We start from the raw sequence: 22,503 nt of genomic DNA, 5'->3' as shown, positions 1-22,503 counted from the left end.
GAGCAGCCAAATGATCCAATTAAGCAGTATTTTAGATAGCGTTGGTGGCAGCAGTAAACAGGATGAGACGAAGGTAAAGAAGGGAGAAACAGGAAGCAGGGAGATAACTAGGAAGCTTTTATAGAGGGGACACTTCATAGGAAGAAAAACGAGGATAAGGTGACAGATTACAAAGTATGAGCAAGCATACCACTCTTATCTGCCTCTGCTGACACGCCCTGCAAGGCTTATTTCAGGTACAAAGCTCAGAGAAGGAACAACCAATTAAAAGATCTTTGAAACTTCCATGGGCAAAGATCAACAAGTAACAGATACAAGGCATCCAAACCCTAACCTCCGCTGAACGCTGGATTCCCTGAGCCCCAAAGAGCCAAGAGTGGAGTTGAAAAGACAGTCCTTCCAGGGGATGACATTCCGGAACTGAAGGGAATGTATGCACAGGTAAGGGCCCACCCACAGCAGCAGAGAGTGACTCCTGTCCTGCTTGGCCTTCTGAAACCAAATGAAAAAGGTCTATGTTAAACCAGGACACCTTTCAAACTCTCACTCTGAGACAAATGGGGCTGGGATGTGACAGAAAAGATGGGAGATGACCTCTGAGACATCTCAACTACAGTAATAAAAGCAATCACCAAACGCTTCCTACAAGAGCCCTGGGGGCAGAAACTGAACACAAGCATCGAGGAAACCCACACGCCCTCTCCCCATCGAGACACGATGTTCTTAACATCATTTGCCAGGTCCCTCAACTGATGCCAAACGCTCCAGGCAAGTCCCTCAACTGAGGCCAAACACTCCAGGCAACAGGTCCAGCCGGAGCTGGTTCCACAGGGAGAGAGCCTCCCATGGGAGTAGCCAGCCTGTAGTCTAAGGTCAAAGGTGGAGACGAGGTCAAAGGTGGAGACGATGGGCGTGTGAAACGAGCCTGGGATATTCCCAATCCCTGAGGGGGAGGGACAGAAACCATGCGTCCTGGAGACAGGAGGCTCTATCACGCCTCCTGTGGTCCAGCGGCCTCCTCGTGGCACGGGTGGTGGGAGGTGGCATCATGTGGGAGGGTGTCCCGGGAAGAGATAGAGGTGGCGGCACAGAGTGCTACAGTACTCGGACATCTCCTTGCATCGGTGGAACTCCGTGCCCGGGGCGTAGCCTTCCCGCTCCTTGATGAGCGCGTTCACCTGCAAAGGCAGAAACGCAGGGCCCACGGTTTGAGAATCGGGTGTTTCCATGATCCCAGCAGAAGAGGAAGGGTAGGGAGATCGTGAAAAACAGGGCAAGGGCGGAGGAAGGTAGAACAGCGCGGGGACGTAGAAGGTTCCTGGCGCCACAGAGCCGACTTACCTCCACAAGCATGTCGGCCACATGCTTGTCACAGGCCCTCTCAGAGAACACCTGAGTGAGGGCCTCCACGTACCAGGAGCCCCGCTTGGTGTTGCGCATGGCAGCAGTCCCTGCAACCAGGACAGCAGTGGGCACACAGCGAAGGTCCCGGGCACCCTCACACAGCTGGACGGACCTCGCCGACACCCGCTCCCCCGGCAGTCAGAGAGAGATGCCACCTTCTGGATCTCTCCTTCGGAACTCACGATACCTCTGAGGCAGGCGTAGCCACAAATCATGTCCGAGCAAGTGGGCAGTCGCATCTTCAGCCCCTCCTCTTTACTGGCATCGCTCTCCTCGCACTCGGGGGATCTCTCATGGTTCTTCCCGTCTTGCTGGTCGACCCCACGATCTGTTTCATCTGTACAAAGGCAGACAGAGTGGACAAAGATGTTATTTCCTCTCTTGGGCCTGTCACAGGCAAGCCCGAGTGCCCTGAAACCTTGACTGGGAAGAACCATTTCCAGCTGTTGCCTCCAACCTGTGGCTGATGAATTAAAAAACAAACAAACAAACGAACAAACACCATTACTCCCATTCCTCTGCCAGAGTACACCGATCACACAGAGGGTGCCCGTGACAGGCCAGACACCGTGCCCAAGCACATGCACATATACACAGCCTGAGCTTTGTCCACTCTGTGTAAGACAGGGAAAATGCTGAATCAAATACTCCTTGTAAACAGAATGAAAAGCCACCTGTGTCCATGATTCACTTGTTCAATTGTCAATATTCCTGGAAGTCAAACTGCTCCTTATTGCAATACACAATAAAATATTGATATATTTAGTTTTACTATATAAAAAAGAAAAACAAGAAACCAAAAATATGATTACTACACTTATGCTATATGAAAACTACAACCTCAAATCTATCTATCAATAAACATATTATAAAGCTAAGCATGATCAGCTGTTTTCAGGGTGTTTTGGGTATTTTTAAATCACTTATTGTTTATTAATTTCATAAGCCAAATTGTAGCTGGCGTGCAAAATTTAAGAGAAATTTAAAGAAACTTAAAATTGGGATAATTTGACTATTTTCTCCTACACAATGTAAAAAGAACACTGTTATTCAATATTAGCAGTAGATTCTCAACATAACCTGAGCACATGTCCAACCTCCTGACCTAGGCCTTATCTACCCCAAGACATGTTCTCCTCTGATGCTGTTGTCGTGGGGGCGGTAGGAGAGACACAGGACACACGGCTGTCACGCCGAAGGTGAAGGAGTAAGTATGCTTTCTTACACCTCCCTCTCCACAGGACCCCCAAGACAGCCTGAAACGGGAGTGAGGCTTGAAGGTCTGTGCAGAAAATGACCAAGATTCACTGATCCAATAAAAATTTATTGAGCAACTGCCATATGCCAGGCACTGTTTTTGTTTGAAGCCCTAGGGATATAGTGAAGAGAAAGTCCCTGCCCTTCTGGAGCTTACACTCCAGTTTAGGAGCCAGTCATCCGGGGTGGGGCAGTCCTTCTAACAGGCATCAATTATGTTAACTAAATACAGCGGAAGACAGTTGAACTCAGGCTTTCAAAGGAAGAGCTGGCTACTGGTCATGCCTTGAAGGATTTAATTTTAGAGAGAAGATTCACGTTAGCCCAGAAGAGAGCAATTCTTCCCTATCCAGGTCTAGTATTTGTATATAATCTCTGAACATAGGAGGAGAAAATGATCATGAACATGTTTATTTCCTTTTATTTTGCTAGTGACACCTCCTAAAGGAAACAGGCCAAGCTGAATGTGTCCCTCAAGAGAAAGGAGGCTCCTCCCTTGTCTTTGTGTCTCAGATCTATTAATCAATAAATGTTTTTTTTCACAGTATCCCCATATATGTGTTTTATATTATTGCTACGCTTTTTAGGCAGATTAATTTCCATCCATTCATTCAATATTTATGAAGTGCTACTACATATCAGGTAGTGCTCTGAGCCTGGGGACACAGCAGGTGCATAAAAAAGTAAGCTGCTGCCTGCACATACTCTTTTCTTAGCACTTTTCCCTGCTGTGGTAATTGTCCTGAAAAAAAAATTTATCGCATTATTTCTTACTTAAGCTCCCAATAGCTCTGTACTATTATCTGTCAAAGTCCAAAGTCCAAAATCTCAGCTGTAGCTAAAGGTATATTGTCACGTGGTCAGCCACGTGGCTGACACGGTCACCCACATCTCATTACATATGACTGATGCAGATGCTCAGTTTTTAAATTAGATTTGGGCACACTTCTGGCTCAGCACACCTTTTTTTGGCGGGGGGGGGAAGGGGATATCTTTTTAATCTTGGTATGCTTGTCATATTGCATTCCCCCCTTTTCCCTGAAAGGATCTATCTGTTACTCCACACCCATGTAAAAAATGTATTATTTGAATGCTTGGACAAAGTGACCTTTAAATCAAACTACAAGCCCCTTAAGGGCACGGATCATGTCCTAAGAGTCAGAGCTGGCACTTTCCGTGGATTTCCTATGAGCCAGGTACTGTGCTAAGTAAGTCCTTCATACGAACCATTTCACTTAATCATCACAACAGCCTGACCTTATGAAGTACGTCTGATGATTAACTACATTTTATACTGAGGAAACTAAGGTGCAGGGACATCGAGCAACTTCTCTAACTTGACATAACTAGTCAGTGGTAGAGGCAGAATTTGACTCCACATTTAGAGCTTTTAATTATTACTGTTTTCCTCCAAGATGAGAAGCAGGCCTCCATGTCTTCAGAGCCTAGTCGGGGAGTCCTGGCTCTTCAAGGGGTAAAAGAGACTGCGTGCAAGAAAGAAGAGGGACGGCAGCAGCTCAAAGAAGAGCGCGAGCCAGAGGCTGACACGGGGCTTCTGCGCTGCTTTCCTGCATGACACGTGAGTGACACAGAGAAGGGAGGAGACAAGAACGGAGTGCAGGTGAGACGAGAAGTAAAAGGAGAAAGTGGAAAGGGGGAGGACAGGTGGAGGAAAAAAAAGAGGAAGAGGCTCAAGTGAGAGGGCTAGGAAGCAGAGACAGCCGGAAAATCCTTAACTGGAATGAGTAACCAAAAAAAGCGCATCAGGGTTAATAAGCACAGAAAGAAGGCAGCGTCCTCAGGAAAGAAGGCGAAGACACTGGTAAAGAGCGTCTGGAGGACAGGATGTGGCAGTGCACAGAGAGCTGACCAACCTGAGAGCCATGGGCTGCCCAAGTCCCAGCACACCCCATGCATTGGGAGACACTTACAGAGCAAGAGAGGCGGTGGCAGCAGTGAACAGAAGGAGGTGCCCAAGGGATCCGATAGCACCTGAGAGGAGCAAACAGGACAGTGAGAGCTGGTGGGAGGCTGCCCAGGAGCCACACCCAGGTGCCGGTCTGCCAGGGCACTCACCTCCACGGCAGGCCTGGATGAAGAACATTTTCGGCTTGTTCTGCAGGCTCGGGCAGTTGGCATTGTCAAAGAGCCGAAAAACCTCCTGTAGCTGCCAAACAAGGGAGAAGGGAGGTCGGTGGTCAGCGGGACCGCCTGGGCCCTACACACAACAGCAGCCGCCGCTGGAGAGAGGGGCAGGCAGGCGGGAGGGGCAGCGGCCCAGCAGCTTGCGGAGCTGCGGCCACGGGACGGCACGCACCTGAAGCAGCGCGCCATCCACGCCATAGACGCCGCCCTCCATGCCGTGGGAGAGGAGCGCCACTATGCAGGAGTCCGTGACACGGTGGGCGGGCAGCTGGGCAAAATTCCGGAGCTTCTCTTGCATCTCCTAGAAGAAAGACACCTTTTAGCGTTGTCCGCTAGTCAGCCCCAATGTAAGCTTTTCCTCAGTGTCTGAAACCCTAAGCTATTAGAAGGTACAGTGTGTTCCCTACATTCCTGTGGTCAACGGTAAGTGAAGTCAGAGATGCACCAGAAAACTGCATGACTTCAGACAAAATTCTGAATATAATTTTACAATTCACAGACTCACTGACGTATGTTAAGAACTCCTGGATTAAAGCAAGTTATTAATGAAGCTAATCATGCACGAGCTAGCTAACTTTATCCATTCTCCAATCATCAACCTGATCCTTCTTCAGAGCATATGCCCTTGTATATAAATGGCACAAGGGGGACGGCCGGGTAAACTGTAACAGCTACAAGAACTGCTGTGTGACAGCGGGCTCGCAGGATCGTGAGAGTAGAGAACAGCAGTACTCCTTTGCCGTTTTCTGCCTGAGAATTTAAGTTCCCGGAGACAGTGATGATGTCTGTATAAAACGCTTTCTCCATGGAAGAACACACTCTATGGAGGATTCTGTACAGGGTCATGACTACATATATGGGCCAAGGGATCAGACAGACCTAAGTTGGATCCCTAGGTTCATAAATTAGAACAAGTTATTTAGCCCCTCAAGGCTCTAACACCCATTTTGTAAGACAATTAAGCGTAAATTTCCTCCAAGTTTGTAAAGATTAAATGAGATATGGCATAGAAAGGACTTATCACTATGTCTGGCACATACTGCAAAGATCTGCCATTACAATGTGCTTGTCTAATGAAGGGTAACAATATTATTTTTTCAAAGAAACCGTGTAGTCTAACTTAAGAATCTTTTTGATCTTGCACTAGATTGCCGTATATGAATAACACTCTAACTGAAGCATTATACCTAACAGTATAATAATATGATACAAACTTTTAAACCTATGTCTCCCTCTACAACTCAAGATGTCTGGATTGTCTCTGAGATGAGCAGAGAGAAAAAAAGCTCATTTTACTATGAACTTGATCAAAATATAATGAAGAATATGCTATCTAGGCAGAACAGTTATAGTACACATATATCTAACAGTCCATACACAGCCCCCAATAAAACACACACTTGTATAATACATTGTTGTGGTTCTCCAAGTGTGGCCCCTAAAAGGGCAGCATCAGCATCACCTGGGAACCTGTAAGAACTGCAAAGTCTTGGCCCCCAGCAAACTGTGTTTTCACAAGCCCTCCAGGTAATTCTGATGTGCTAACGTTTGAGAACTGCTTATCTGTTTGGAATAGTTCTGTTTGCACATAACTGAGACTTAATAAGAGACTTGAAAGTCTGCAATTTCACTGGAAATGGAGAAACTGGCTGTGCTGAAAAAGCATGTGTATTTTCTGAGCAAACAGAACCCAACCATAATATTGGAGATCTTAAGGTAATAAAAGATATCCAAAATTCATTCATTTTAAGAATATATCATCTCAAGAGCCTACATAAGTATGACTGCTCCTCTGGAGTTGACTGTAACAGAATTTAACTGTAATAGGTGAAGTTCATTTTGCTCCAAGAAGGGAGTAAATATACAGGTTAGGCACTCAGGAGCATTTTGCACTTAACTGAGATTACTAGGTCAGTAAATAGAAGACAACAAAGCCCAAAGTTAAGAACACACGGGCTTTGTAACTGAATTTAGTAAGATTAAACCATTCAATAAATGGGGGTTAGTCATTTGGGGAAATATTTCCGAAAGTAGCATAGCTTAAAATAGGATCTCTAGATCTATTTCCGATAAAATTACAGAACTTCTATAAATAGCAGGACTCTTAACACTTCCATGTGTTTTTGGCTGGGGGACACAGAAGAAAACTCCCTGAAATGTGAACTCCCTGAAATGATACCCACAATTTTACTGGCAGCTGTATTTTCCAGAGATGACCCATAGCTTGCCCCTATACCCTCAAATCCGTCTGTGACCAAATGCAAGTTACAAACCAATACCACCACATGGTGAAAGGAAACCTGCCACTTTAAAGTGTATCTCATTTCCTAATATACAATAAACTGTAAGTCTAGAACTAGTAAAACTCATGAGGTAGATGCAAGAAGAAAAGACTCTGATGATGAACAGAAGCACTGAACACCTACATGAGTGGTGAGGATAACAGCGTGCTCTCCAGCACTGTCAGGCGAAATGATTCTCTGAGACGACACTATCTCCAATTTTTAAGTGGAATTATCTCTAAAGCAAAAAGGAATAATACGGGGAGAAAAAGAGGATCTAAATTCTCTTGGTTCTGTCTCTTTGCTCACCAAATTATATAAAAGACTTGAGGGACTTCCCCTGAGGTCCAGTGGTTAAGACTCAACGCTTCCACTGCAGGGACCACAGGTTCAATCCCTGGTCGGGGAACTAAGATCCTGCATGCCTTGTGGCATGGCCAAAAAGTTTTTTTAAAAAAAAGAATTGAGCCTCTTGAGATGTTCTATCAGAAAGATAGTATCCTGTACAGATGCCTAGCGCACCAAATTATCACACCCACTGTTGCTACCTGGTTTTAACTGCATCTGAAAGTTCGACTGGTCACTGTCAGAAATCGATTCTGCAACGTCCTCCTCCTGTTTCTGAATCTCCAGAGCTGAGGACTAGGATACATGGAGGGTGATATCCCGAAGGTTCATTCCTAGCCCTTTTGCTTTTTCTCAAAGATCATAATCTCTCATTACTTAAAAGTCTTTTTCCTACACAAGTAGTTCCCAAATTTACATCTTTGGTCCTGACTTCCTCTGAGGCCCTCAATTCCTTACGTTCTCCATCTTCTTCCATAGGCAGTTATTTAATCACAAAGCACTGACAGTACAATCATGCCATTATACTATTTTTCACATATATTCTTTTCCTTTTGGTCCACTATCCCATCCAGGCCCCCACCATCTCATACTGGCATTATGATATTAACTCCAAACTGTATTCCCTGCCACTGGTCTCTACCTCATTCACTACTGTCATATTACTCTTCCTGAATCATCACTGTGAATGCGTCACCTTTCTATTCAAAAACTACTAACGATGTTCTAATGTCAACACAAGGAAGTCCAATTCCTTTGGGAAGACATTCAAGGCCCTGTGCATTTCTCCAATCTCATTTTTGGAACTCCTGTGCCCTAGACATTTGGTTCACCCACGAGGTCCCTAACACACACATTTCTAACCTGTATGCTGTTCTCCCCGTGTAGGACCCCTTCACTCCTCCTCTGCCTCAGTAGCTTCCATCCTTCACGGGCAGCTTAAGTCTCACATCCTCCACTTATCCTTCTGACCATATCTACCCAGGTGATGGTTTCTTCCTCTTAACTACTGTAGAAGACACTGTCTCTAGTCTTTTGCTGTCCTTAGGAAATAGGGGATGTGTCTCTTTTTTTTTTTTAAACTGATGTCAAGATTCCCTCATCTAACTGAGGTCCCTTGAACTCAAGGTCCACATTTAAAAAAATCTCTGGCAGCTAACATAGTTGCCCCCTGTTATAAGGTGCTCAAAATTGAACTCCACTGCAATTCAAGTTATAGAACAACGTAACCAGAGAATCAGAATCCAACCGGTCCTGGAATCTGCATCAGGGAATGGCATTAGTGAAGTGGACCCATAGGCCCATCAAAGCTACTGTCTCTAAGATAAGAATCAGTAGTACACAGCTGACCTGGTGCTTAGTGATATATCTTTAACTATCAAGCACATAAAATCCTTTATCAACTGCATACAATTTGGAAAACCATGACAGAATACATTCCTAGTAAAAAAAAAATGACTAGGCCAAAAGCTGTAAAGAAATGTAAATAGCATTCATTTTGTTAAGTGACCTTCTAATAGGATTCCCTCTGTAAGAATTACAGCTGTTGTCCCACCTTTATTCCCTTCATGCCCAGCAGATCTCTCAGGAAAGCATACAACCTACGTGAATACTTGATGTAGAAAGGAGCTGTTCCAGCCATGGTTTTGAAGCAAGGGTGGGTTTACTTCTTTGCCTGAGCTATTATTGGGAAGCTGGTAATAGCATGTAAAGAACAACATTCAGGTCCCTACCAATGAATCTGGCCTTACCCCAAATTTAGCAAATACACAATTATTCTCACAGAAGCAAGACAGCTGAGAAACAGAAATGAAGACCACAGACAATGCTGACCACCCTACCTCAACAGACCAAAGAGAATCTTCTAGGAACCTTAATTTTACCACGGATATTCCCAAAAGCAAGTTTAGGAAAGCACTATTATTCTGAATCAAAATAAAGAATTAGTTTTAATTTACCAATGGACTATTTTCAATTTCAAAACAGAACTACCTAAAGGTAACAAAGTCAGTGGTACAGCCCGGTAACTGAGGCTAAAGGGGACTAACTCCTAACAAGAATGCTTATGACCTGCAGGAACCTAGCTCAGAAGTAATCTACGCTCAGATCTGTCTTGTGGCCACACAACTGATAAGAATAGGTTATGTTAGGGACCTCCCTGGTGGCGTAGTGGTTAAGAATCCACCTGCCAATGCAGGGGACATAGGTTCGAGCCCTGGCCTGGGAAGATCCCACATGCCGCGGAGCAACTAAGCCCGTGAGCCACAACTACCGAATCCCGCGCACCTAGAGCCCGTGCTCTGCAGCAAGAGAAGCCACTGCAATGAGAAGCCCGCACACCGCAACGAAGAGTAGCTCCCGCTCGCTGCAACCAGAGAAAGCCCGCGCAGCAACAAAGACCCAACACAGCCCAAAGAAAAAAAAAGAATAGGTTAATTCATGAAATGACCACAAAACAGTATTTACAAGGACAATTCTAGCAAACCTTCATTTGTAAGAATTTTATCTGCCAACGTAATCTTGAGAACTGGACTCCTAAGCAGCAACGTCAACCAAGAAGTCACTGTCCTGTGTAACCCTGACTTATAAATATCTTTTCTTAGTTGGTTGGGTGCATATCAGTATCTCACCTCCTGAGGGACTGGGAATCAAGTTGCTGAGCATGTAAAGATGAGAACCCGACCCTGGACTATTCTTACTCAGGGAACGCACAGCCACCCTGAGAAGTCAACACCCAGGCAGCTGGCTGGCCTGAATCCTTTCTCTCTTTTCTTTTGTTTTCTTTTTATTATTTATTTTTTGGCTGTGTTGGGTCTTCGCTGCTGCGCGCAGGGTTTCTCTAGTTGCGGCGAGCGGGGGCTACTCTTCGTTGTGGTATCCGGGCTTCTCATTGCAGTGGCTTCTCTTGTTGCGGAGCATAGGCTCTAGGCACACAGGCTTCAGTAGTTGCGGCAGGCGGGCTCAGTAGTTGTGGCTCGTGGGCTCTAGAGCATAGCCTCAGTAGCTGTGGCGCGCAGGCTCAGTTGCTCCACTGCATATGGGATGTCCCCTGCATGGGCAGGTGGATTCTCAACCACTGCGCCACCAGGGAAGCCCTTTTTTTTTTTTTTTTAAACTAGATTGCAAGATGGGAGGCAGAACACAGCAAGTAAAAGGTAGGGAGAGAACATAACTCTAGTAAGGCACAACCCAGCAGGCAGAGGAGCATGGACGTTTCTGGCCCCCCAAGTGTTGTCCCGTTCTCTAATGCACACGTCAGCATGTCCTGCCTCGGGTACCTGTGCAGTCTGGTCAAGAAGAACATGAACTTTGTAGCCCAAGAGCTTGAAGAGGGTGACTAGAGTGCTGTGGTCCACATCCCCTCCAGAGCGGAATTCCAGGTCTTTGTCTCCAGTGAAGTGCACGTTGCTCAGCACCAGTGCCAGGCCACGAGGCCGAGACTGCAACCTATAGGCCTGGGGAGGGGAGGCCGATTAGACCATGAGCTTCTTGAGGACAGAAACTATGCCTCCCCCACTAGATGAGGCATTTCAAGAAAACAAAGACATCACATTCTTCTTCTTCATCCCACCAGGTCAAGTACAGAAACACCCACAGAACACATTCAATCAGCAATTATTTTCTGACTAATAAAGGCATGAAAGAAATGTATATACACAAACTAAGTTCAGATGCCCAGGAAGGGTATCTCATTTCCCAATGCTTTTCCTCTTGCCATTTTGCAAGACTCACCAGCTGGTAGTGCGTTTGATAAAACTCAGGAGTGCAAGACTTCACCTGAAGGCCGGGAGGACCATCTCCATGGTCTAGGGAGTGTTCCACTGTATCTGCGTCATAAAGAGCAGAAAAACTAGCACACAATCTACACAGCAATTCTAGTTCTTCATTATAACTTCAGGGAGCCTTTTAATACAATTACTGGTCTTGCTCACTTCCCTTGTTTGTAAGCTCTATGGGGGCAGAGACCCTGTTTGCTTTTGCTCACCACTGGATACTCTGCACTTTGCTTGCATATAGTAGTAGGTGCTCAACTCAGTGAATGACTGAATGGGGTATATGATAAAACCCTTGTTCTAATCACTAGGCTACTCAATCAGCAGGGTAGAGGCCCATGATGTAGTCTTTCCTCATCGTAAAATAACTAAGCTTTACAGAGGAGATAGGCCAATTATGTGCAGGAACTTCCTACCTGCACAAGTTGCTCCAAGGGCCAATCACCATTAAAAAACCATAGATGATGGACGAAAAACAGGCCCAACCCATAGCCCATCTAAACTGTCCTGCTGGTCCCTAACAAATTCACTGATGAAACTGTTCCAATATGAACGAAAATGGGTTTCACACTAGGGCAAAGTCAGATGTCAGTCAAGGAAACGGAAGTCAACCTGCGGGACCCATTTTACGCCATCGATTCTCACCTGGAGACAGGCGGCGCTGCTTGCGGGGGGGACAGGACTCACACACCGGGAAAGGGAGACTCGAGTTGTAGTCGCAGCTCAACTGTAAGAAAGCAGGACCCACCGTACCAGGCCTTAGGGAGCTGGTCCAGTCCAAATAATACAGAAATCTAGTCCTGTTCCCCACTTCACCACAGTCTCAAAAATGCCTTTCCCACCAAACCAACCCTTCTCAACACACCACATGTCTAGGGCTCCATACCGGTGGGAGGATGTGCTGAAGACCAGCCAGGGTTGTGAGCAACAGGTCCTCCAGGTGACCCTGCTTGGTCTCCCTCAGGGCCACACAGAAGGCATTAAAGGCCTGGGGGCCCCTCTTGGGCAGCAAGTTGAGGAGTTCCACATTCTGGCTGAAACTGCACACCTTGGCCTACAATACAAGAATAAAACAGGACATCACATTTACTTATCCAGCTGTAATTCTGTTTCTCCAGATGAGCTTCCTAGTAACAGTATCATCCATCTCAAGAACTCCTTTTACAGAAAAATATGTACGTGGGACCCCCATTATTCTTGAATTATATGTCTTTTCTGTTAAATGCTCTAGGGTAGAAGAGCATTTTCATTTCCTCAGTAAAGCACTACATCTTTTTCACACTTTACTATACTCTGTTCCTCTTCCTACCACTAATATATTTACTTGGCTTTTCTCTTTTGCCTTCAGATACCTGAATGTGCTCCCTCATTTCCAAGGTGATAATGTCCTTCTCCAGGAGATGTTCTAACAGTTCGCTCAGCAACAGCTGTTTGGCCAGCACCACTCGGTTCTTTTTGAGAGCTTCCTGATGGTCAGGATGCATGCCATATATTCCCAATATCCTACAGATAAAAGACAGAAAAGCTGTCAAGTACAAGATCTGGCACAGAGAAGTGGAGCGGAAGAGGTGTGGGTAGGAGAAATATAAAGAACAGGACTTACGATAACTAAAACGAGACATATTTTATTGAACGTGCTTAAAATCATAGAAGTATTAAGCAGTAACACACTGATCATAAGGAAATGATATACAATCCTTTATGGAGGATGTTCAACTGAGACCATCTTCTGAGATGAATGGTCTGACGAGGGGAAATATCTATCGTGACAAAAATAATACACACACAAGTACACATACTCACAAGAAGGAATATTCCTCCGTCTGACCCACCAATTTTCATTAAGGAGTATTCCAGAAAACATTTTACATTATTTATCTAAGCTGCTGACAGTGATATGAGTCTAAAATAATCCTTTTTTAATATATAAATTTATTTATTTATTTATTTTTGGCTGTGTTGGGTCTTCGTTGCTGCGTGCAGGCTTTCTCTAGCTGCGGCGAGCGGGGGCTACTCTTTGCTGCAGTGCGCGGGCTTCTCATTGCGGTGGCTTCTCTCGTTGTGGAGCACGGGCTCTAGGTGTGTGGGCTTCAGTAGTTGCGGAATGTGGGCTCAGTAGTTGTGGCTCGCGGGCTCTAGAGCGCAGGCTCAGTAGTTGTGGTACATGGGCTTAGCTGTTCCGTGGCATGTGGGATCTTCCCGGACCAGGGCTCGAACCCATGTCCCCTGCATTGGCAGGCGGATTCTCAACCACTGCGCCACCAAGGAAGCCCTAAAATAATCCTTTGTGATAAAATAATTTAATACAATGGCAAAAACTCAAGCCAATGGACAGCTTCAACATAAAATAAATCAGACACACACACACATTTTCTTAAGCCTACTCTTACCAATTACAACTATGGTTTTTATTTTTATTATTATTATTTTTTTTGTGGTACGCGGGCCTCTCACTATTGTGGCCTCTCCCGTTGCGGAGCACAGGCTCCAGACGCGCAGGCTCAGCGGCCATGGCTCACGGGCCCAGCCGCTCCGCGGCATGTGGGATCTTCCCGGACCGGGGCACGAACCCGTGTCCCCTGCATCGGCAGGCGGACTCTCAACCACTGCGCCACCAGGGAAGCCCACAACTATGGTTTTTAAAAAGGTAAGTTCCTGTGACAAAATAACACTAGAAATGACCAGGATCCTATAAGAACAGAATTAAGTAAAAAATCTGACGGAAAGTCACAGTAGATAAATGCCAATGATGAAAACAATACCTGAAATCACTCAAAGAGTTAAAGCATGTAAAGGCGAAATTATTTTGGTAATTTAGTTTACGAGGGATGTCTTCATTTCAAGGACTCCTTAGTTTTGCTATGCGTTTGGAAAGAGTTCAGCTTCTGTTGATGAACTCAAAGAATCCCATTTCCGGGTGAGAGGGAGACACAAGAGGGAGGAGATACGGGGATATACGTGTACGTGTAGCTGATTCACTTTGTTATACAGCAGAAACTAACACACTATTGTAAAGCAATTATACTCCAACAAAGATGTTATAAAGAAAATAAAAGAATCCCATTTCCAGTGTATAACATCTATGTGCCTAATTTATATAAATCCAGGGTGTGCCAGCCTGCTTAGTCACAGTTTCCAAGCACATGACAACAGTAAGGACCTGATGGCAGTGAGAAAGGAATATGGTACCAGCTTCAGATTATAACTTAAAAAACCTATTTAAAAATGAATCCCGGGGGTTCCCCTGGTGGCGCAGTGGTTAAGAATCCGCCTGCCAATGCAGGGGGCACGGGTTCGAGCCCCGGTCTGGGAAGATACCACATGCCGCGGAGAAACTAAGCCCCTGCGCCACAACTACTGAGCCTGTGCTCTAGAGCCTGCGAGCCACAACTACTGAGCCCGTGTGCCACAACTACTGAAGCCCGCGCACCTAGAGCCCGTGCTCCGCAGAGAAGCCACGGCGAGAAGCCCGTGCACCGCAACGATGAGTAGATCCCGCTCGCCACAACTAGAGAAAGCCTGCTCAGCAACAAAGACCCAATGCAGCCAAAAATAAATAAATAAATAAATAAATAAATAAATAAATAAATAAATAAATAAACTAAAAAACCCAAAAAGAATCACCTTGGAACACAGCAAAGCAGTTAACAATGACAACATGTATGAACGCTGGTAAAAATAAGTGTTAATAGTTCAATCGCAAAATGACATCGTAGCTGGATTCTGGGTATTTCCTCAGGATACACACCAATGGTGGGGTAGGTTTACTCGACTTTTTTCCCTTAATTTACCAGTAGCATTTTCTCCTTAAAACTTTCTCCTCCCTTGGTTTCCATGACACCATTCTCTCCAGTTTCCCTCTCTGCTTACTAGGTCCCCGTTTCCTTCACAGGACCTTTGGTCTGCCCTTAAATGTTGACATTCCATTAGGAAGCCCCCTCAAAAAGCCTCTCCCTACTCAGTATCATCCACACAATTCACTAATTCACTCCCCGTTCTTAACTCTAAGTTGTAGACTTGAATTTTCAATCAATAACTTATTAGGTTTAATCTGAAACAGTATCCATTCTACACACACCTAATCCTTGCAGGATTCCATACTACAGGGAGAGTCTCAAAGGTGGACTTTCCAAAAGTAACCACAATCACTTAGAACTTTAGGACACATCGGGAAAGGGGGGAGGGGTGGAGGAAAGGACACAAAGGCGATACTTAAGTCTTGATTCTGTGTCCTTCTGCAGGTTCTGGTTCCAAAGTCCTCAATTCATCACCTGGGTCTGGACCGGAAGGCATTAAGATCTGTTATCCTGGGTGATGTCTGCCATGATATGATTTAACTGGGGCAGAGGCTGAGACACACTCGGAGCCTCGGGAACCTCCTTGTCTCAGAATACTCAAACCCCAAAATCTGTGTTGACTGCTGTGAAAATCTGGTCATTACACCCAACGCAATACGGATCATGATATATTCAATCCGAAACAAATGCACATCAGGCAGAATTCCGAGATCTGCAGGTCTCATCAGTTTTTATGAGTACAGAGTTTAGTTCCTCAAAAGGGAACCGAGGGACAGAAAGAATAAAGAATCTTTTAAGAGAAACCGAGATTTGACAGGACTGGAAAGAGCTCCCCTGGTTCAGAGCCTCCGGGGTTGGAAGAATCGAGGCTGGGGAGTCTTTGCTCGAGAGGGACAAGGCCCAGAATAGATTCGCCCGCCCGCGCTCCCCTTGGGGGCTCAGCCGGCCTCCCACCCTTGGCTGGAAGCGTGGACACCGAGGCTTCCAGGGGCTCCGAGGGGAGGGGGCGCCAGGGCCATACTCCTGAAACCCGCGTCTCCCTCCCTGGGCCCCACTACGGACCCCTGGGACCCTCCCCACTCACCTGCGCCCCCTATCAGCGGTCATCAGCCCATTTTGCTGGAGGGCGGCCCGGGGGCCTGCGCTCGGCGCCGCCATTTCCCGCTTTTCCCGGGCTGTGCGCGCACCGCCCACAACCCAAACAAACCGCGAGCCCTCGCGTCCTCCGCATCCCTCCCCCGTCCGCCGGCGCGCAAAGCGCCTGCGCGCTGCTATCCCAGGTCCGCCCCCACGCGACGCCGGCCGCGCCGTCGCCGGAGCGCGCGCAGGCGCAGAACCCACGCGGCGGACTCGCTGTCCAATGGGGTGAGCGAGCGCGCTCGGCGGAAGGGGAAGCGAGGAGCCGCCCCGCCCTACTTGGCCATCCGATTGGCCGTCGGTTCCCGCGGAAATCACAGCTCCCTCCCCGGAACCGCCCACCTCTCCTCACCCGCCTGTTGCAAGAACCGTATGGAGATGGGTGTGGCCGGACTTTTCACTTTATTAATGTTAACTGTTGGGACCAGGGTAAGGAGGACAAGGACAGCACTAGAAGGCGCTAGACAGATACCCGCGCAAAGAATGAGCGTGGGTCAGCGATGGTTGGCTCAAACCTGCATCACAGGCACAGCACATGATTACAGAGAAGCTGGTGTTCTCTTTGTATCGGAGGAAGCAGGGCAGGGGGTCCTCGGGTAAAACCCAGCGGGGTCAGGCGCAGGGGTGAGGCTGAAGCTATTGCAGACAGTACAGGTGTTTCCAGTGCTTCATAATAGATGATGCGAGAGGGATCCTTAGATGCTCCACCACCCCTCGCCAAGGACCTCGGGTTTTCTCTTTTCTGACCATCATATCCACCCATCCTCAGAATCAGATGTCCCTCCCCCTGGGGCAGTTTACTCCACTGCTTCTAGATAGGATGGGACCCTGCACTGGGGACTGCTGTCTAGCCCCCCCGGGGCAGGAACTTCCTATCTGGAGCAGGGACCATCACAGTTTTGATCAGTTCTGCTCCTCTAGGAGGCTGGGCACACTCCTGGTCCCACTCAGCACTCCCTGTCTGCAGACTCAGCTGGTCCCCCATTCTGTCTACACGAAGTCTTCTACCCCTCACCAGCCATTGACCAAGGCAGAAATTGAGAGATGTGTGCATGAACTGGCTTCTGTTGCCTTGTATTGAAAACACAAGGGCTATGGGATCAGAAGAGCAGAATTCAAGACATTGGTGTGTTATTTACTAGCGATGTGCCCCTGTGCAAATTATCAATTTTTTCTGACCCTTAGGATCCTCATTTTTCAAATGAGGACAATCATACCTCATTTTTGTGATCTAATAGAGGCAAAGCACCTGGAACAGAAGCAACAGAGCTGTCACTCAGATATTGTTTCTTTTCTTCCTTCACTAGATTCTCTGGAATCTCCTCATCTCAACCTCAGTCTAACTCTGGAAATACCAGGTATGGGGTAGGTCACTGAATATTGCCTGAAGACTCAAATTGTGCCACCTACATCCCTGGGATGTGCCACCTGTAAAACTGGGAAGGGCTCACCATAGCCTCACTCCCCTCTGGGTTAAAGTCATCATTTGTGACATCCAGGTGGAGACAGTTCCTGACCCATAACAGGCACTGGGAAGCATTGTTCGAATGAATGAGTGGGTCTGGTGCAGAAAGATGATATATCCTGGGAAAGTCCTTTAGGGGGGTGTCCAGTTGTTTCCATAGAAAACATCATCATCAAGGGGACCAAAGCTGACATCGTAGGCAGGGGGTGGAGTAAGAGGTTCCAATTTGGGGGGCTCCTGCAAGCTCTGCAGATCAGGAACAGTGGACGCCACTCGTGGTCCCCGAAGCCGCAGGCTGACTGGAGGTCTTCCAGGGCTTCCTGAGATCACAGACCCCTCTGAGCCCACTCGCCTGTCCAGTCTGGCTTTCCTGTTCTCCCCTGGATGGCTAGGCTGTCCCACCTCAAGTTCTGGGGGGATTACAACACTGGTGTAGGAGGGTGGTTGATCCACCCCTGGGGGGTGGCACTGTGATTCCAACACTGTGGCCTCTTCGTAGGTTGGCACCTCAAAGGCTTCATTGTCCCTGAGCGGGGGGAGAAATAAGGTCAATAGTGGCTTCCTGAAAGAAGCCTTTTTTCCCTTTTCTATCTTCTACCAGCAAAAGACCCCTCCACTAGCCCCTGACCCTGATACCTATGACAGGGGGAAAGCAGAGGCTGTCCGCCTAGAGTCTAGAGGGACACAGGGAGAATGGTTCCACATGTAATCCTCCAATCCTGCCCACCCCTTAACTCACCGTGCATTGCTTGAGGCCCCTGGGCTCTCGGTCTGCATTGATTGAGACCCCCATTCCAAAACACAGGCCAGGAGGCAGGCCAACAAAAAGAAGCCACCCAAAGTAAGAAAGAAATAAGCAACAGGGGCGATGTCCGGCCGTATCCCCAGCAAAGCCAGCCCCAGGAGGAAGGAGGTGCAACACAGGAAGAGAAGCGGCTTCTGCAGAGTCCCCCACAATTGCCTTGGCACCATGGCCCCTCGCCAGGCTCCTGCAAAAAGACACACAGCTGTTGTGTCTAAACTAGCAATTGGCATCACCGCTGGGTTAGATTTCAAAGTAAGCATATTAGACACCTTTGTTTGGGTTTGTTTCTTCAATCTCAAATCAAATAAATGGCCCAGAGAAGTGATCTGCAGGGTCCCCTTCAGCTCTGGAATTCTCTCTAGGATCACACTGTTGTCCCAGGGTATCAGTATGTGTGGAATAGCCAGGAAACCAGCCCGGGAGTTCTGACTCCCAGCCCTCATGTGAGTTTACTATGTCAGAGCCCTGCGTTCCTTACTTTTTCCTTCTTCCCTATGGTCTCCCTTCCATCTCTGTATTTCTACCCATTCCAGGATCCAGTCCTGGGCAGGCCCTGCCTGGGGCCTCTGGACTCACGGCATCTCTGGAATCCAGGTGATAGGCAGGCCCCGCCCTTTATTATGGCTTGCATCTAACGTCCACCCCCCCACCTGCCCAGTCTGAGTCCCTCAGTCTGACCCTTTAGGGCACCACTTACCTTGTTTGACCCCGTCTTCCCATTTCCTCCCATCAGCCCCACGCTCCAGTTGGAGGGAGGAAGTGCACATAGACACAACAAAGCCACAGGACACAACTACCTGAGACTCTTACAGACAGAGGTCTAGGGCAATGGACAGAGGCCCAGATGATTCTTGACCTCTCCGTGCCCCATGTCTGGCACAGTCCCCCGCCCTCTACCGGCCCTCACTCGGTAAACTCAGATTTCAAGTTTCCTGCCTGGAGTTATTAGCACAGGGGCTGGGAGGCTGGTGGGGAGAAGCCTTTTCGTTCCCCTGCAACACAGCAGCAGCACCTAGGCAGCCACTACCCCCAGCCAGCCTGTCAGGAGTTCCCTGAGCTCTGCAGGGGAAGGAGTCACCGATTCTACAAAGGGGCCAGACGGCCTCCTTACACGCCAGCCCCAAAGCCACGACCCTCCTGCCCCTCTTACCAGCGCTAGGAGTTCCTCCCTCACCTGTCTCACCAGACTGCAAGGTAGGTAGGTTGTGGGCGGGGGTGGGAGGAGGAGACGGGGTGGCGCCCACTGGTTCCACCCACTTTTCTGCCCCAATCCTGCGCGAGGTTCCTCCTCCCCTTTTCTGCTGAAGGCTGAACTCCTACTACTGCCGCACCTTGATTTTTCTGCCTCTTATTTACTCCACCCATCCCCTCCAGCGCCCTAAAGAGAGAACTCCCCAGACTCACCCCCAGTGATCTTTGTACTTCGGACCAGAGTGAAATTCACATTTCTTCTCCCTTCTGCTCAATGCGCTTGGTATTCCGGGCAGTTTGCATTATATTTAGGTAACACGTTTTGTGCCTGGGAGCGGAGGCCACGGTTTATTTGATCTCTGCGGAACACGCAGTGCTTTGCACACTGTAAGCACCACCGTGGGCATGGAATGATGTGTCCTACTTCTGCTGCCAAAGTACCATTTCTGTAAGTTCCTTGTTTTCCGCAGACCTGTAAGACGTGTTGTGTATGCTTCTTGGCCCAGTTAACGCTTGATTCTTCACAGGCCCCCTCCGAGGTGACGCCTGCTGCGGAGACTGTCTCCACTGCGTCCGCACGGCGTCCCTTCCTTCCCTGCCCACACCTTTTCCCGCTATACAGTGACGTTCTGTTTACATACCTTCCTTCTGAAACCGAGCAGGACCCTGAGGAGCCCTCCGGGGTACAAAAGCCTTTCTGGGTCCCCTGTTTCTTGTTGGTAGGAAAAAGGCTTTAGCCTCCGAGACTTTCCCTGAGTTTCAAAGGGCAGATTCAAACAGTTTCTAATTATGGAAGGAAGGCAATGTAGAAACCGTGGAGGAGCAGTCAAGAAACAATAGCTCTGCGATGAAGCCAAGTCCTGGTTCCTCCTCAAGGGATATAGTGACAGTATACCCTTGAGTTCTTCTACAGGAGCTAAGGCCTCCTCCCAGGTGGAGGATGGTAACTTCAGGCTGTGCACAAAATTCCTGGAGCACCGCCCTGTTACCTTCCCACCAACCAATCAGAGGAAAGTCGCACACCTCACAGCCCTCACCTCGTATTTTGCCTTTGAAAACTCTTCCCCCAAACCATCAGGGAGTTCAGGTCCTTTGAGCAAGTGCTTCCCTTTCTTCTTGCACAGCCCTTGCAATAACTTTTCTCTGCCCCAGACACTGCCGTTTGGGCTTCTTGGGCCTCACTGTGGAGCAGACAAGCGAACTTGTGTTGGGCGGCACTTCTGTTGTGAGCTTCTCAGGGTGAGTGATGAGTGTCAACCATCCCGAATCTTTGAAGCTAACACAGCTCCTGACACATGGTAGGTGCTCACTGAACACGGTCGAGGCTCTCCTTAGAAGGCTCCCGCTCCACCTGGCCTCACCACGCACTGGAGATCTGGAACCCAGTTCAGTTATGGATCTGGCAGTAAGTCTGGGTGAGGCAGGTGCCGGAGGCGTACTTTGTTCCTGAGACAGGGCTGGACTCTGTGACTTCAGAATGTTACTAGTGGACAAACCGAAGAGGTAGCAGTCCTGGGGCACAGCCGGGGCTACTGCAGCGGAGGATGTGTGGCGTTGCGGGGTGGGGGTGGGGCGGAAGAGAGAGGAGGAGAACAAAAATGAGGACACGGGTGAGAGCGAGTGTGCCTGGGGTTGTGTGTGTATGTAGTGGTGGGGTGTCAGTGTCGATTCTCTGTCCCAGACTGGCAACGGAGAGGGAGGTGATCATGTAACAGGAAGGCTATGATAGTCGATAAGTGAGCTGTGTCTCTCTAGGAAGTGGGAATGCAGGGTGTGAGTGTAACAAGGAAGAGAGCCAATTTTGACTCCGTGTGGGATCTGTTGCTTTGACTTTAGCCTTTCTCATTGCTTTTGTGATTATAATCATACATAATGGCCTGCCTCAGGGAACCCTACCCACCTGTGAATGGCTGCAAGAAAGAAGAAATTAACACATCCCCTCCCCGAGGCTGGCCATTCCAAGAGAGGTTTTGCCAGACTGATAGTCCTTTTTACTTAACTTCCTCCCCGCCTCTCTCTCTCTCTCTATTCTACCTTTTTACTTTACTTCCTTCTCTGATTCTATAAAAGAAACTGGCATCCAGACCCCAATAAGATTTTTTGGGGGGGACCCTAGTCCGCCATCTTCTCGGTCTACCGGCTTTCCGAATGTTCCTTGCCTCAACACCTCGCCTCCGATTTATTGGCCCATCGTGTGGCGAGCACAGGGAGCTTGGACTCAGTAACAGGAGGAGAGCTGGTTGTTATGAAACCGGAGGGAAGGGGGCAGGGCACAACCTTTGAAAGCATGACATAGCCCGAGGACATGACATAGACTGATTAGAACCAAATGAGTCCGAGATGGCGGACAAGTCAACTTCCCCTAGACCTTGAGCCTCACAATACACTCACTGTAACACATCAGCAAGCTAAATGACACCACCCACAGGTGCCATGACAGTTCCAAGACCCACCGTAAGGATCAAAAAGTGGGCAGTGGCCCAATTCCTGGAAATCCCCGCCCCTTCCCAAAATAGCTGGAATACTCCTCTCACTCATTAGCCTAGGAAATTACCCACCCCTACAAAAACTGACAACCCCATATACCCTGGTACCTTTCTCACCTTCTGAGATGGCCCACAGTCTATGGAGTGTGTTTCTCTCTAAATAAATCCACTTCTTATCTATCCGTTTGTCTCTCACTGAATTCTTTCTGCGATGAGACATCAAGAACCGGAGCTTCATTAAGTCCTGAAACCAGGTGTGTGATCTCAGTTGGAAGACTGGGTTTTGGCTGGGTTTGAGTCCCCGCTGCATGGGTTCGAGTCCCAATCTGGGTTTAGGCTTAGTTCAAGTCCCAATCTGAGGGGCATGGTTTCAGTTACAGCTGGCCCTTTAAATCTGCGGGTTCCGCATTCACTCA

General features: G+C 48.0%; 2 protein-coding genes across 3 annotated transcripts; both read right to left on the bottom strand.

The window, feature by feature from the left end:
• Positions 1-1,046: 1,046 nt before the first annotated feature.
• CASP2 (caspase 2) lies at positions 1,047-16,176 on the bottom strand (the record flags this gene model as incomplete). Of its 2 annotated transcripts, none has more annotated exons than XM_079711726.1 (11): positions 1,047-1,178; positions 1,342-1,451; positions 1,592-1,741; positions 4,738-4,828; positions 4,979-5,107; positions 10,712-10,888; positions 11,166-11,260; positions 11,852-11,933; positions 12,093-12,260; positions 12,559-12,709; positions 16,088-16,176. In XM_079711726.1, 11 exons carry the CDS (start codon positions 16,159-16,161, stop codon positions 1,047-1,049), a joined length of 1,359 nt encoding a protein of 452 aa, XP_079567852.1. The 2 variants fall into 2 exon arrangements, with proteins under 2 accessions (XP_079567852.1, XP_079567851.1); XM_079711725.1 differs by having other exon boundaries at positions 12,072-12,260; positions 16,088-16,161.
• Positions 16,177-17,737: 1,561 nt separating this feature from the next.
• Positions 17,738-18,670, bottom strand: TMEM139 (transmembrane protein 139; the record flags this gene model as incomplete). The annotated part of the gene is made up of 2 exons (XM_079711586.1): positions 17,738-18,131; positions 18,345-18,670. The coding sequence occupies 2 exons, from the start codon at positions 18,668-18,670 to the stop codon at positions 17,738-17,740; spliced, it is 720 nt and encodes a 239-aa protein (XP_079567712.1).
• Positions 18,671-22,503: the final 3,833 nt, after the last annotated feature.

This window comes from Hyperoodon ampullatus (assembly GCF_949752795.1).
Source record: "Hyperoodon ampullatus genome assembly, chromosome: 9".
In the NCBI taxonomy this organism is placed as follows: Eukaryota; Metazoa; Chordata; class Mammalia; order Artiodactyla; family Ziphiidae; genus Hyperoodon; species Hyperoodon ampullatus.
This window is presented reverse-complemented; position numbering and strand designations above follow the sequence as displayed.